We start from the raw sequence: 12,486 nt of genomic DNA on the forward strand, positions 1-12,486 counted from the left end.
GCGGTCCGGGAGTTCGAGCCCCGCGTCAGGCTCTGGGCTGATGGCTCAGAGCCTGGAGCCTGTTTCCGATTCTGTGTCTCCCTCTCTCTCTGCCCCTCCCCCGTTCATGCTGTCTCTCTCTGTCCCAAAAATAAATAAACGTTGAAAAAAAAAATTTTAAAAAATAAAAAAATAAAAAATAAAATGAGTGCATGCATGAAAAAATAAATAAATAATAAAATTAAATGGGTGAATGCATGAGTGGGTGAATGAACGAATGAATGAATAAAGGCATGCACAGAAAATGAATGAATGCTCTCTGGGGCTGCAGTGAACCTAACAATATTCCCTCCGTGGTACACCCTCTGGTGTTTTAGAAACAGGATGAACATGCACAGGGGACAAAAAGAACGTGAGATTTGGGCTCACTTTGGCACCTTACCTTTCTGCTTGATTGGAAAAAGTAGTGCTGGATGCCAATCTAGGAAAAGCAAACAGAGTTACATGAATATCTTAAGTTTTCATGACGAAATGTATGAGTACTGCAGTAGGACCCATTGTGGCCCCAGTTCAGATGGGGAGACAAGAAAAACTGTTGGCAATTTCCTTGCTTATGGACAGAGCCACGTGGTGGTCAGTCTCCCGGGTTCAGCTTAGCCCAGTTCCTGAGACCCGCTTTCTGCACCAAATCAGATGTTTCCACGGAGATGCACAGAGTTAAATTTGGTTTAATATATCACCCGGCCAATCTACAAATTGGCCTTTACAGCCAGGTTAGACAGATAATCAGGACAGCATTTGACCCAGTCTGTCTCTTTACATATTAACTCAAAATTCATTTCTTTGTGTTCCACCTCTGAAACGTAACCACATACTAACCACAAACTATAAAAGCCTCTCTAAGAGAGTAAAACAGGCAATAGGGGTCTCTGTCAACTAATCTGTCATTAATCAACTCAATGACATATTGAGAAGAGAAATGTATTAAGTAATCAATATATAACGTAATTTTTTGTCATTATATGGTTCATACACATGGAGATCTTCTATATGCATAGTAAGAAAGAGAATATCTAAGCCCACTAAATTGGTGGGTTTAGAAAAACGTGTCTTCATCAGTAAGACATTGAAGAAACAAATGAGGAGATGCTAAAGAGTTGATGTATTTAAGACCACAAGAGAGCGCCCAGGCAAGAATGCATCTGGAGAGGAGGGTCTAGCAACCCCTAACACAAGACACAGCTCCCCGTTGCTTTGCTTAATGACACTACAACGAATCAATAAGCGCTGGCAAATGAAATAAACAGTCATTAAGGGTGCAGCAAATGCAATCTTGATGGCTATATCTAAAAAAAGGGGGGTGGGTAAATTTTAAGGGGGAGCTAAGTAGAGAGCCAGCTACAGAATCACAGACAGCCTTGGGTGATAAATGCTGAGCTTACTATACATACTCTTAGAACACCCTGGGAATAGTTCCTGTGGGACTAACACAAATAAACTAAGTGTTCGTAAATCCACATTACCTCATCTGGAATTAAGGCATGCAAGGAAGCCCTGAATCAGGTGACGACTGAATCCATTTCCTGGTAGGTTTGGAGATCAGGCTTAGGTTGCTAAGGACTGTGGCAGCTGCTTTAAGTGATCCCCCCCCCCCCCGCCCCCGCACCGCGTCTCCTGCTAGTCTACCCAAAGGAGGTAGAGATTTAAATACATGTATATGTGAGCAGGTAAAAATATATCTGCTACTGTTTTTCCTTCACTTACCTTCAAAGCTCACATCTTTACATCCAGCAGCTGGCAATGCTTGAACATGGTTTATTCTCATTTATGTTAAACAAAAATGAAATAAAACCCCTCTATATATCAATTACAACTTAGACCAGCTATTTCAAGGAGATGATAACAGATCAGACCAATAATGCTATCTGACCTACATCTGAAAAGTACTGATGGTAAGAACCATGACCTTGCATAAATAAAAACTCTCAATTCCACAGCTGGTACATTTGTTCCATAATTGCTATGATTAGGTTAAAATCAAGGACGTAAATGAGATTAACTCATCTTTTCTTATCTATCTATCACCCACTGTTCATCACTGCACACTGGTTATTTCTAGGTATCAGAGGCACAATAGTTATACCATCTCCTAAGGATATATACTTCCTAAGGACACTACGGAAAAATCTGGGGAAGGAATGTTAAGGGTTGAGGGTTTTTTTTTAATGCTTTCCTGTTTGTCTTTCATTTGAAATCAGCATTTCTTCTTAAAAAGAAAAAAAAGACCAACTTTTAGCTCCATTACAATTTATGTTCTTTCCCTGCCTCGAATACCAGGAATTTGCAGAATCCTGGTTTTTCCCTACCTCCTCCATAGAGACCTTCCCTAAGAAATTGTTTCCATCCTGAACTTCTATAGCACTTACTACGTGCACCACTCGTTACAGCTCTTAATCACATCCTATCTTGTATGGCTCCTCAGTTATTCCGTACATCACTGAGCTCTTCAACAACTAAGCCATAAAAGGCTTCAGGGCAAGGGCTGGGTCTAATGCCCACAGCCTGAAGCACCTGGCTTTGTGCCAGCACACACCAGAAACTTAATACATTCGTGCAGAATTTAATCCGGTCCTCTCTGATAAGCTGTGCATGCTAGGACTACAATTTGTTACTGAATGTGAACTTCACTTATATCCATGAAGCACGTCACTTTTCTTCAAAAGTCCTATCCACTAAGTGGAGTTTTCTTAACATGAACATTCTCAAAGTAGATTAAGTTTAATCTCCCTTCAGTGGGGCTTTCAGCCCAAAATATGTGCATCCTTCCCTTTTCTGAGTCAGAAGTGTGAAACTACACTCCCAACTTCCCCTCATGTGACAATGCTCCAAGATTTCAAAGTGCCTTGAGAACTCATCTTAAAATAGGTAAAGAAAGATAATAATATCTAAATCTTACAAATAATAATATCTAAAGAATATCTAATAAGAATATCTCAAACTTGTAAACTGTTTAACCATGAACTGTGCACAATTCTGAGTACTATTCTGCACACCAGCCTATGCAGTCATTGAGGGCAACAAATATTAGACTTTTCTTAGTGCAGTTTCCTCTAGCTTTATCCTGACACAGTGACATTGTGACTCATGACCAACACAGCTAGGGCATTCAATCAAAAGTTTGGTCCATTCAGTTTTTAAAATTAATCTGCATTGATCCCACAAATATCAAACACCTATAAGGTTACTGAATGTTTTGCTTCTGAATTGATCGTTTTTATTTCAAGCTGTAGACTGAATAAGGCCTCTTCCCCCCCACCGAAAACACAAGTGATGTTCACCTTCCCACAGACTGCATTATATCCAGCAACAGCGGGGCTGCCAAGTCTGGGCTTAGGTGAATGAATGTGGAAAGGACCACAATGGCCAGCCCAAGGGTTTCCTCGTCATATTCTTCAAGAATGGCCCCACAGTCATGGCATCTGCAAAGAAAACAGAGGAACGCTGTCCACAAAAGCCGGCAATGTTTCCAAGACATAACAAAGTATATACAGCCATTTCTGGTGAGTCTTGGAGAAGTCCCCAAAGTCCCCGAAAGTCTGCTATTTAATGCGGTCCCACTCTCATAATCAATAGTAGACTCCAATGCCACCCTCACTGTAGACACAGAAATAGCACACACGGCGGAAATCAGGAAGGTTCTTTAAATCACTGAAAAGATTCAACTCACAAGCATCTGGCCCACAGTGAGTGCCAATCAGAATAACAGTTTGGAGCTTCTGGTTGAGGGATTTCGTGCATGTAAAGTTATTGCTAGAGATAGTCAGTAACTAGATATTTTTTTCATTTGTTGAAAAGAAAAATGCCTTAGGCACAAATGGAAGCTTTCCTAAGCTGTCAGCTTGAAAAATGTCCCATTTGTGGAGGCAAGATAGGGGGGTTAAGCCAAGAGAACACTCTAGAAAACCTGGGGAGTCTGGATCATAGTCTCTTCTCTACCACTCAGATCAGCCTTACGAGCTCCCCACGCCTACTCAGTGTAGTGTGTAAAAACACAATGGCCCCTGCTCCTACGTGCCTTCCAACTTATTGCTCTTTGTAGTGTCTAATGTAGGTTCAATTTAGTTCATCTCAACCAAAGCCACAGCCCTTCTATTCAGCCGCAGCTAGTCAGCTTTACAAAGTGAAGGGAAAAGCCTCCTGGGAAGAGCGAGTGAACTAGAGCGCAATCACTAGCACAAACTTATTTAGGAACTTCCTAAATGCAAACTATATATATGAAGTCCCTGGAGGCGCCTGGGTGGCTCAGTCAGTTAAGTGTCCAACTTTGGCTCAGGTCATGATCCCACGGTTTGTGAGTTTGAGCCCTGCGTCGGGCTCTGTGCTGACAGCTCAGAGCCTGGGGCCTGCTTCAGATTCTGTATCTCCTTCTCTCTCTGCCCCTCCTCCACCCACGCTCTGTCTCACTCTGTCTCTCAAAAATAAATAAATGTAAAAAAAAAAAATTAAATCATGAAGTCCCTGGCAAACGGACCTTTTTGAAAATAGAGGATTCACATTTGGAACTGAGAAAGAAGAGAAACGGAGTGCACACAAAGATTGGGACATGGAGGAGTACACAAATGGGGACATTGTACCGAAGGAGGAGCCAAGAAGAGCCCTCCTCACGCAGCGAGGTGCTCCCCACATGGACATTCCAAGGCAGCTCTTCATGGTGGACACCTTCACTTCTTCAGTAATGACCGCTGGCTGTGGCCAGCTGCACGGATCTTCACGCCGGCCCCTGACAACACACACTCTTCCTCCCTTTATCCCAAGCTACCTGACATGCCACCAAACTTGGAATCCTGCAAGTCTTATTCTTTACCATACTCACTGAACAGGCACCTGTGTGCCAGGCAAGGTATAGGGAGCTTAGAGTATAAAATACAGAAGAAAGAGTCCCAGGCCCCTAAGGGACTCCTACTCAATTAAAGAACCCATGTGTATAAGCAACTAAATAATCAAAATACAATGTGGTAAGCGGTAGAATAGAGAGATGTAGTAAATACTATGGAGATCAGGACAATGGTATGATGGATTCTGCCTTGTGCAGTCAGGGACACTTTGCCTTTAGCTGGGTCCTGAGGCATGAATAGTTGTTCACCAGGCACAGAAAGTCCAGAGAGAAGGGCACCTATGTAATCACAGACGGGAGAACACATCAGGCATGCTCTGGAGAAGGGGAAGGGGCTGGGGAAAGAGCTCCCGGTGAGGAGTGGTAAGGCCGTACCTTCACAATCTAAAGGGCCTTTATTATGATCAAAGGCATTTGCACTTTATCCCAGAAGAAATCTGGGGATATTGAAGGCCGACAAACTGAGAGGTGACCTTACTAGTTTGGGATTCAGAGAAAGGATACTGCTGGCAGGATGGGAATAAAAATCAAGTCTCAAACTGAGTCCGATCCTAACAATCTGAACCTTCTAATAATCAGTAAGTGGATATTATTTGCATTTTTGTCCGGACTGAAAAGGAACGTGCCCTGGCAGAAACAGATGCTGTCCGTGCAATGAGACTACGTTTCTAAAACAACAAGTGCATATGAACACTTGTGGCTATGGCCAGTTGAAGAACACATTATGACTTAAAGCACTGCATGACTCCTCTGGTGCTTTCTCACAACCATGGTGAGCGAACTATCAGACTCTGTAAACACGGGGAGTGGAATGACTGTGTGAGCTTACTTGTCTGTCATCACCGTCGGCTGCTCGTCCGTGAATTCTTCGGGTGCCGGCACAAACATACTGACGATGCTGGGTGCTGACAGCAGGCTGGATTTCGTGGCGCCTGGGTGAGCAGCAATGAGACACCTGGTGAATAAAGGTCTGTTTCTGGGGGCCAGGAAAAGCCCCATCCTCCTCTTAGAAATCTTCCCAAGATCACATGGGATGTGACATGATCAGCAACACTGCATTGTGGTAAACCCTCAAAGGTAAAATGAATTCAAGAAAGACTGCGATTTGTTTCTGTTTGTAGGATTTCAAGAGCTAGACTCCTAGCTCTCCCTTTGCCTTCTGACTTGGAGAACATCAGAAAGAGCTCAGGTGTACCAACAGGGGACGAAGACAAAAGTGGAAAAAGGGGGAAATCTATTCAAGGGCACCCTCAAATGAGTTACAGCCCTTATTTTCTAGGCATAAAGGGAAGATGTCCTTATGATCCTACATTTCCCGAATTACAAATGTGTACCAACCCTAAAATGCTGCCAATTTCAGAAGAGAATAAGATCCCAGAACTCTACTTAAGTAAGGGGAGGTGTTTGAGCTATCAAATATCAGAACAGCTTTCTACTTTGGAAATTAGTATCATAAGCCCTGAAGCAAAAGATTTCATTTTTCAAACTGAAATATTTATGAGTGAAATATCAAGTGTTTTGAAGGAATCATCCAGTGACTTCAGCTAATAAATACCAGAGTTTAAAACTTTGGGTTTTGATGCCTTCAAAGAAATCTAAGGCAGGAATCTTGGCAACATGCTCTAGTGATAAGTACATCTAAAGAGCCAGCTGACCATTCTCTATTAAGGAAACCACCAGTGCTGGACTGATTCTCCAGGAACAGTGGAAACGAGGCACTCCAAGAAGAATCTCAAAGGAACAATCCAGGATAACGTCACGTTCTGCAGACTGATAACTGGGACTCAAGAGTTTTTCAGACAGCAAAGAATGCAGAAAATCTCAAGGGCCATTAAAGAATCTATTTCTCTTCTTTCCCGTCCTGTAAGATGGCGGATGCAAAAGCTGAGAAGCCAGATACTAAGAAGAAGAAACCTGAAGCAAGGAGGCTGATGCTGGTGGCAAGGTTAAGAAGGGCTAGGTGGCAAGACTAAAACGCCAAAGAAGGGGAAGCCCTGTCCTAGTCAGAGGAGTTGGAAGATATTCCTGATCAGCTATGTATTCCAGAAATACCACATACAAAAGGAAGTATTCAGCAACTAAGTCTAGGGTTGAAAAGAAAAAGAATGAGAAGGCTCTTGCTGTTGTTACAAAACCAGTCAGTGGTGACAAGAATCGTGGTACCCGAGTGGTTAAACTTCACAAAATGCTTAGGTATTATCCTACTGAAGATGTGCCTCAAAAGCTGTCAAGCCACAGCAAAACCCCTTTCAGTTAGTACATGAGGAAACTGTGAGCTAGAGTCACTCCTGATACCTTCTTGATCATCCTCAGTGGACACCACAGAGGAAGAGGGTGGTTTTCCTGAAGCAACTGAGCAGTGACTTGGTATTTGTGACTGGACCTCTGGCCCTCCATCAAAGTTCCTCTGCATGGAACATACCAGAAATTTGTCATCACCACCTCCACCAAAATTGGTGTCAGCAGTGTGAAAATTCCAAAACGTTTCACTGAAGCTTACTTCAAGAAGAAGCTGCATAAACCCAACACCAGGAAGGGGAGATCTTCGACACGGAGGAAGAGAAATACAAGGTTACAGGGCAGCGCCAGGTTGACCCAGAAAGCTGCGGACTTGCAAATTCTGCCAAAAACCAAAGCTGTTCCTCAGTTTTAGGGCTACCTCCAGTCTGTGTTTCTGTGTTTTCTTTCATAAATGGAGTTTATCCTCACAAATCGGTGTTCTAAATTTCTTACAAAGAACCTAATTAAATAACTGATCCATTTACAAAAAATAAATAAACGGTTTCTCATCAAGAATTGGTAATTCAGTGCTGAAAAACAAAACAAAATTGTACGATCTTCCCATAAATAGGAGAAAAATAATGATTCAGGGAACTGGTTTTGAAAAGAAATAACGTAAAAATTTTAGAGACCTAGTGAAGTAGGCAATGTATTTCAATATGAGGGAGAAAAAGAAAAAGGGCATTGTAGCCTTTGAAGAATCAAGATGCTTCCACACTGTACAGACTCCCTTACCTGGTCAAAGGCTACAAAGTGTGTTTATGAGAAGCAGGAGGCCCTGTAGACCCAAACAGCAAAGGAAAGTATCTAAAAGCATCTTTATGTCACTTCCAAATGTCCCTCACGGGCATCTAATTTTACTATGATATTTAACAGCTATTTCTGAGTAACATTCGTTCCTACCTGTACCCAAGTGTATCATTAAAAAGGATCTCCAGTTGTTCTCATCAAGATGGTGCTTTGAGTTGAAGCAACAGTATTTATGATTGTAGCATAACTATAAACTGATGGATAATAGAAAAGGCAAGAACTGGGTCAAGATAAAAGGTGGCATGATTGATCATTAAACACTAAGGTAAACAGCACAAAGTCACTTCAAGTAACCAAAACACAGAAGGCTGAAGTCCAATATTCCACATTTCTTAGACATTGACAGCCATGCCTACCAGATGCCAAAATGCCTGTGCTAAAAGTAGAAAAATTCAGCCCACCAGATGGTGATATATACACAGTTTTACTAGGAATGAGAAATTGAACAGAAGACCATGGGGGAGGGGAAGAAAACAAAATGGTTAGAGAGGGAGGGAGCCAAAACATAAGAGACTCCTAAAAACTGAGAACAAACTGAGGGTTTATGGGGGGTGGGAGGGAGGGGTGGGTGGGTGATGGGTATTGAGGAGGGCACCTGTTGGGATGAGCACTGGGTGTTGTATGGAAACGAACTTGACAATAAATTTCATAATAAAAAAAAAAAAAGAAAGGAAAAAAAAACCTCTTGAGTCAAGGCTTTCAGAAGATTATTACCAATTACTATTAAATAGAAATCACAATTCAAATCAAGAAAAGGGATGGAATCAAAGTCATGTGGGTGGTTTCAAGCCAATTATTACCCAACACAAATGCCAAGACAATAGCATTTTTAGTGTTTTTGAGAATAGCATTGTGAAGTTGCTTATTCACGTGACAACACAAAATATGTCATGCAATATTTATGGCAGTCATCTATAAAAGATATTGGGTGCTGGCTCCCATAAGGCAACATTAGCTGAATCAATGGATTTCTGAATATTGCTAATAATATGGGAGCAGACTAATGTATAAAAAGAAGGTGGGAACCATAAAAGGAAGCTATAAGACCTCAGCTACTTTTTGTTAGAGCTGAGTTACAACTAAGTCTGTAATATTAAATGCAATCCCATTATCCCCCAGTTGTGGGCAATACTTCTGGATAGTACCACTATGGTTCCCTTACTGAATACCCAAAGTGCACTCTATATGGAACTGGGAACAGAACTAGAAGGTTCTCAGAGACTTGAATAAAGAGAAGACTTCCTCCAAAGACCAAACCCAAAGCTGGAGATTTTGACCAAAGCCCCTTTGGGAATCTTAGAGATAGGGGATATTATAAAGGTGTTGGTTTGTCTCAAAGCACACATGTACCCATCAGTCCCTTAGCTACATCAATGGACTTCTTCAGTTTACTGTGAAAGAGACTCACTTTCTGTCTTTGTTCCCATGACCTCATTCCGTTTTTGCTGCTACTAACTTGGTCACTGGACCATGGATAAGCACCAGAGTTGTTTGACCATCCTGACTTCTGTTCATAAAAGCTTTTCCTAGGCCCGTAAGTGAGAAGGGTCTCACCGCATACAGGGGCTAAAACTGCTACTCATTGCCCAATGAATATTAGCAAAAGCCAAAGATAAATGTCTCCTCGTTCCTAAGGAAAATTAGAAGAATGGTATGGTTCTGAGTGATATGGTCCTAAATAATAAGTCTGCTTGATTTAAGGAGCTAGCTAAGAGATGTGGTCATAGTTCATTTGTTTATTTGTTTTGTTTTGTTTTGTTTTTTACAAATGATGGTGAACCTTGCTTTATGAATTGAAAAAGAACGAAAGTAATGATTAACTAGCCATGAGATGAATTTTGAAAATACATATTCTGATGATCTTGGCACAGATTTATCTTCAGCTTCCTCCTATGAGCAGCATAAAGCCCAGTGTGTATTTGGTGCAATTTCCAATTTCAGATTTCAAAGAAGCTATTCATCTCTGATCTCAGCATTCTAGAATGAACACAGATAAGCTAGACCATGTTCAGAGAAGTTACACAACAATACAGACACCTGACATGTATTAAGAGGAATACCAAAAGACCCAGGGACAGTGTTCTAGAGAAGACTGAGGGAATACGCAATGCATGCTCTTTTCAAATGTCTGAAAAATTATGTGAGGGACTAGACTTGTTTTGTGTGGCCCCAACGGTTAGAAAGTCACCCTAAGGAAGAACTTTCTGTCGATAATGGTCAAAGATGAGGTGCCATGCATTCCCAGCCCCTGGAGGTATTTTAGCAAAGGGTGTATCCACTCCCTGGAGCTTCTGAAAAGAGCTTTCAGCCCCCACTGGGGGACCGGGTGATTGACATACACAATGTCTTCCAGCTCATCCAGTCTGAGATTCCACAGCTCAACTAACCTCTCATTCTCAATGGTTGTCCCTCCAGGTCAGGGTTTAGGCACATCGGCACATTGCATTGGCGTTTCCCGGGCTGTATCTGTTCTGTGGATAAATAGAACATTTCAGTCTTCAGTGTGGTCAATTTATCACGACTCACAATACAGAGAATTTAACAAATAATTTCTTGGGGCCGTTTTTGTTTTTGTTTTTGTTTTTTTGTTTTTTGTCATTGTTATTGTTGATTATTGATATTTACAGGAAACATCCTAGATGTTAGGGGAGGGTTGTCTGGGCTTTCACTACAAACCTTTCATTCAGGTATATGAAGTGCAATTAAAAGCAGGAGAGCATCTAAAACTGCCCCCCAAAAGTGCAGATTTTCTACCTCCTCACCAAGAAAGCTCAGATACTATCATCTCTTGATATGAAATGAAAAAAAAAAAAAAACCAACTGAAAGGCTAATGTCACAGCCATGAAATAAATGTATTATGCAACTCAGTAAATATATAAGTGATCATTTGAGGCAATGGCCAGAAAAGTCATACAGAAAACATGTGGAACTGGTAGCAAGGACATGGCAGATGTTTCACTGAGGGCTGGGGAACAGGAAGAAGGGAACAGGCGAAGAAATGGAGGAGTGGTGCTTCTGGAACACTTGTTTCCTATGAAAGATGAGACAAAGAAGCAACCATCGGATGTGCACGGATGGAGAAAAGGCAGGTATTCAACGAGCAAGCAGGTGCATGCTGAGGTGAATCAATCATGACCCAGGTTTTAGACTGCCTTTCGCAGTGTCTACGTGATTAGACTTGTTCCTCTGGGGACCAGTGAGTCACTGAGTCGACACGTGTAGTATAAAGTGGCACACCACCTAATACCGAACTCTACATTCATCGATTCTCCCGTGGTCTTAGATGCGGGGAAAACTTTTTGTGGCACTAATAAAAACAGGCGTATTGAGATGACGCTCCAGTGGGACTTGGTGGCTAGAGAACCAACTTGGAGAATGGAGAACAAGCCCAGGAAAATGGGTGAAAGAAATTCAGGCAGCATGTCAATGGTGAGTATTAAGTGAGAAGCCAGAGTGATGTGAACAAGGCTGAAGTTTGGCTGAATGTGAAATATTCAGTTAAGTGGGTTATTTGGCATCATGTAGATTTTCTAAAATTAAAATTTGGGTATGACATTGAGATCTTTTTGCCTTTTTATAACTCTACTAAGTCAATCAAACTAGGTTGCAGTTGTAGTCTGAATCTGGAATGGTTAGCTTAGACTGAGGTACTTGCTACAGAAAACAGAAGCATGGTAAAATAATCTTCAGAGCCCCAGCTCAACCTACCAAAAGTGGGGGGTGGGGGAGGCATTAAATTATCAGAGAACTAACCAAACAAATGCTTCCATTCTCAATTAATCACATAGTTTCATCTCAGTAGAGGGAGAAACAGAGGGGCACCTGGGAGGCTCAGTCAGTTAAGTGTCTGAGTCTGGATTTTGGCTCAGGTCATGATCTCACGGTTCATGAGTTCAAGCCCCACATTGGGCTCTGCACTGTGGGATTCCCTCTCTCTCTCCCTCTCTCTGCCCTTCCACCACCCCCACCTCACTCTCAAAGTTAATAAATAAAGAAACACAGTCCTCTCTGGTGTGGACAGAAAGACTCCACCTAGACCCAGTCAACTGTCAAGGCTGATTATCCTATCTTTCTCCTTGTCTCTCTTGCCTGTTGGCTTTGGGCCATTACATTTTTCACTACCACTTACCACCAAAAAGAAGATAAAACAAGAAACCTTTAAAATGTTAAGAACCCTTATAAAGGCCAGGAGAGTTGCAACTATTGGTTAAATGTAGGCTTGGGTATGGTGTGGGGGCCTAATTTATCTAGCTCTCCTTTTCGGAAAAAAACAATGGATGGGGGTGGGGGAGATAAGATAAAATGTATGTGATGATTATAGTTTTGAAAAAATGACAGTATGTCAATATTTTGGTTTTGTAGACATGATAATTCTCGGCCATAAGGAAGGATATTAAAATAATAATCTCATATAACTATGGCCAGAAAGTACTAAACCAAGACACGAAAATAGTCTGGTACAGGTGTTGGTCCCCAGAGCATACCACTGTAATAAACTGTATCACTTTCATAGTGCATGCAC

At 41.8% G+C, this 12,486-nt stretch overlaps 1 protein-coding gene and 1 pseudogene across 1 annotated transcript in view; one reads left to right on the forward strand and one right to left on the reverse strand.

The window, feature by feature from the left end:
- UNC79 (unc-79 homolog, NALCN channel complex subunit) overlaps positions 1 to 12,486 on the reverse strand; it is a 213,917-nt gene that overhangs the window by 66,033 nt on the left and 135,398 nt on the right. Inside the window, exons 32-35 of the mRNA XM_047080178.1 lie at positions 10,351 to 10,434; positions 5,703 to 5,805; positions 3,318 to 3,458; positions 422 to 460 (exon numbers count right to left, since the gene is read on the reverse strand). Coding sequence (XP_046936134.1) covers positions 422 to 460; positions 3,318 to 3,458; positions 5,703 to 5,805; positions 10,351 to 10,434 — 367 coding nt within the window. The remainder of the gene's footprint in view (positions 1 to 421; positions 461 to 3,317; positions 3,459 to 5,702; positions 5,806 to 10,350; positions 10,435 to 12,486) is intronic.
- LOC124512551 (60S ribosomal protein L6-like) lies at positions 6,742 to 7,597 on the forward strand (annotated as a pseudogene).

Source organism: Lynx rufus, unplaced genomic scaffold (assembly GCF_022079265.1).
Source record: "Lynx rufus isolate CCGP_SWC_20201006 ecotype Redwood Valley unplaced genomic scaffold, mLynRuf1.p SCAF_17, whole genome shotgun sequence".
NCBI classification, from domain to species: domain Eukaryota; kingdom Metazoa; phylum Chordata; class Mammalia; order Carnivora; family Felidae; genus Lynx; species Lynx rufus.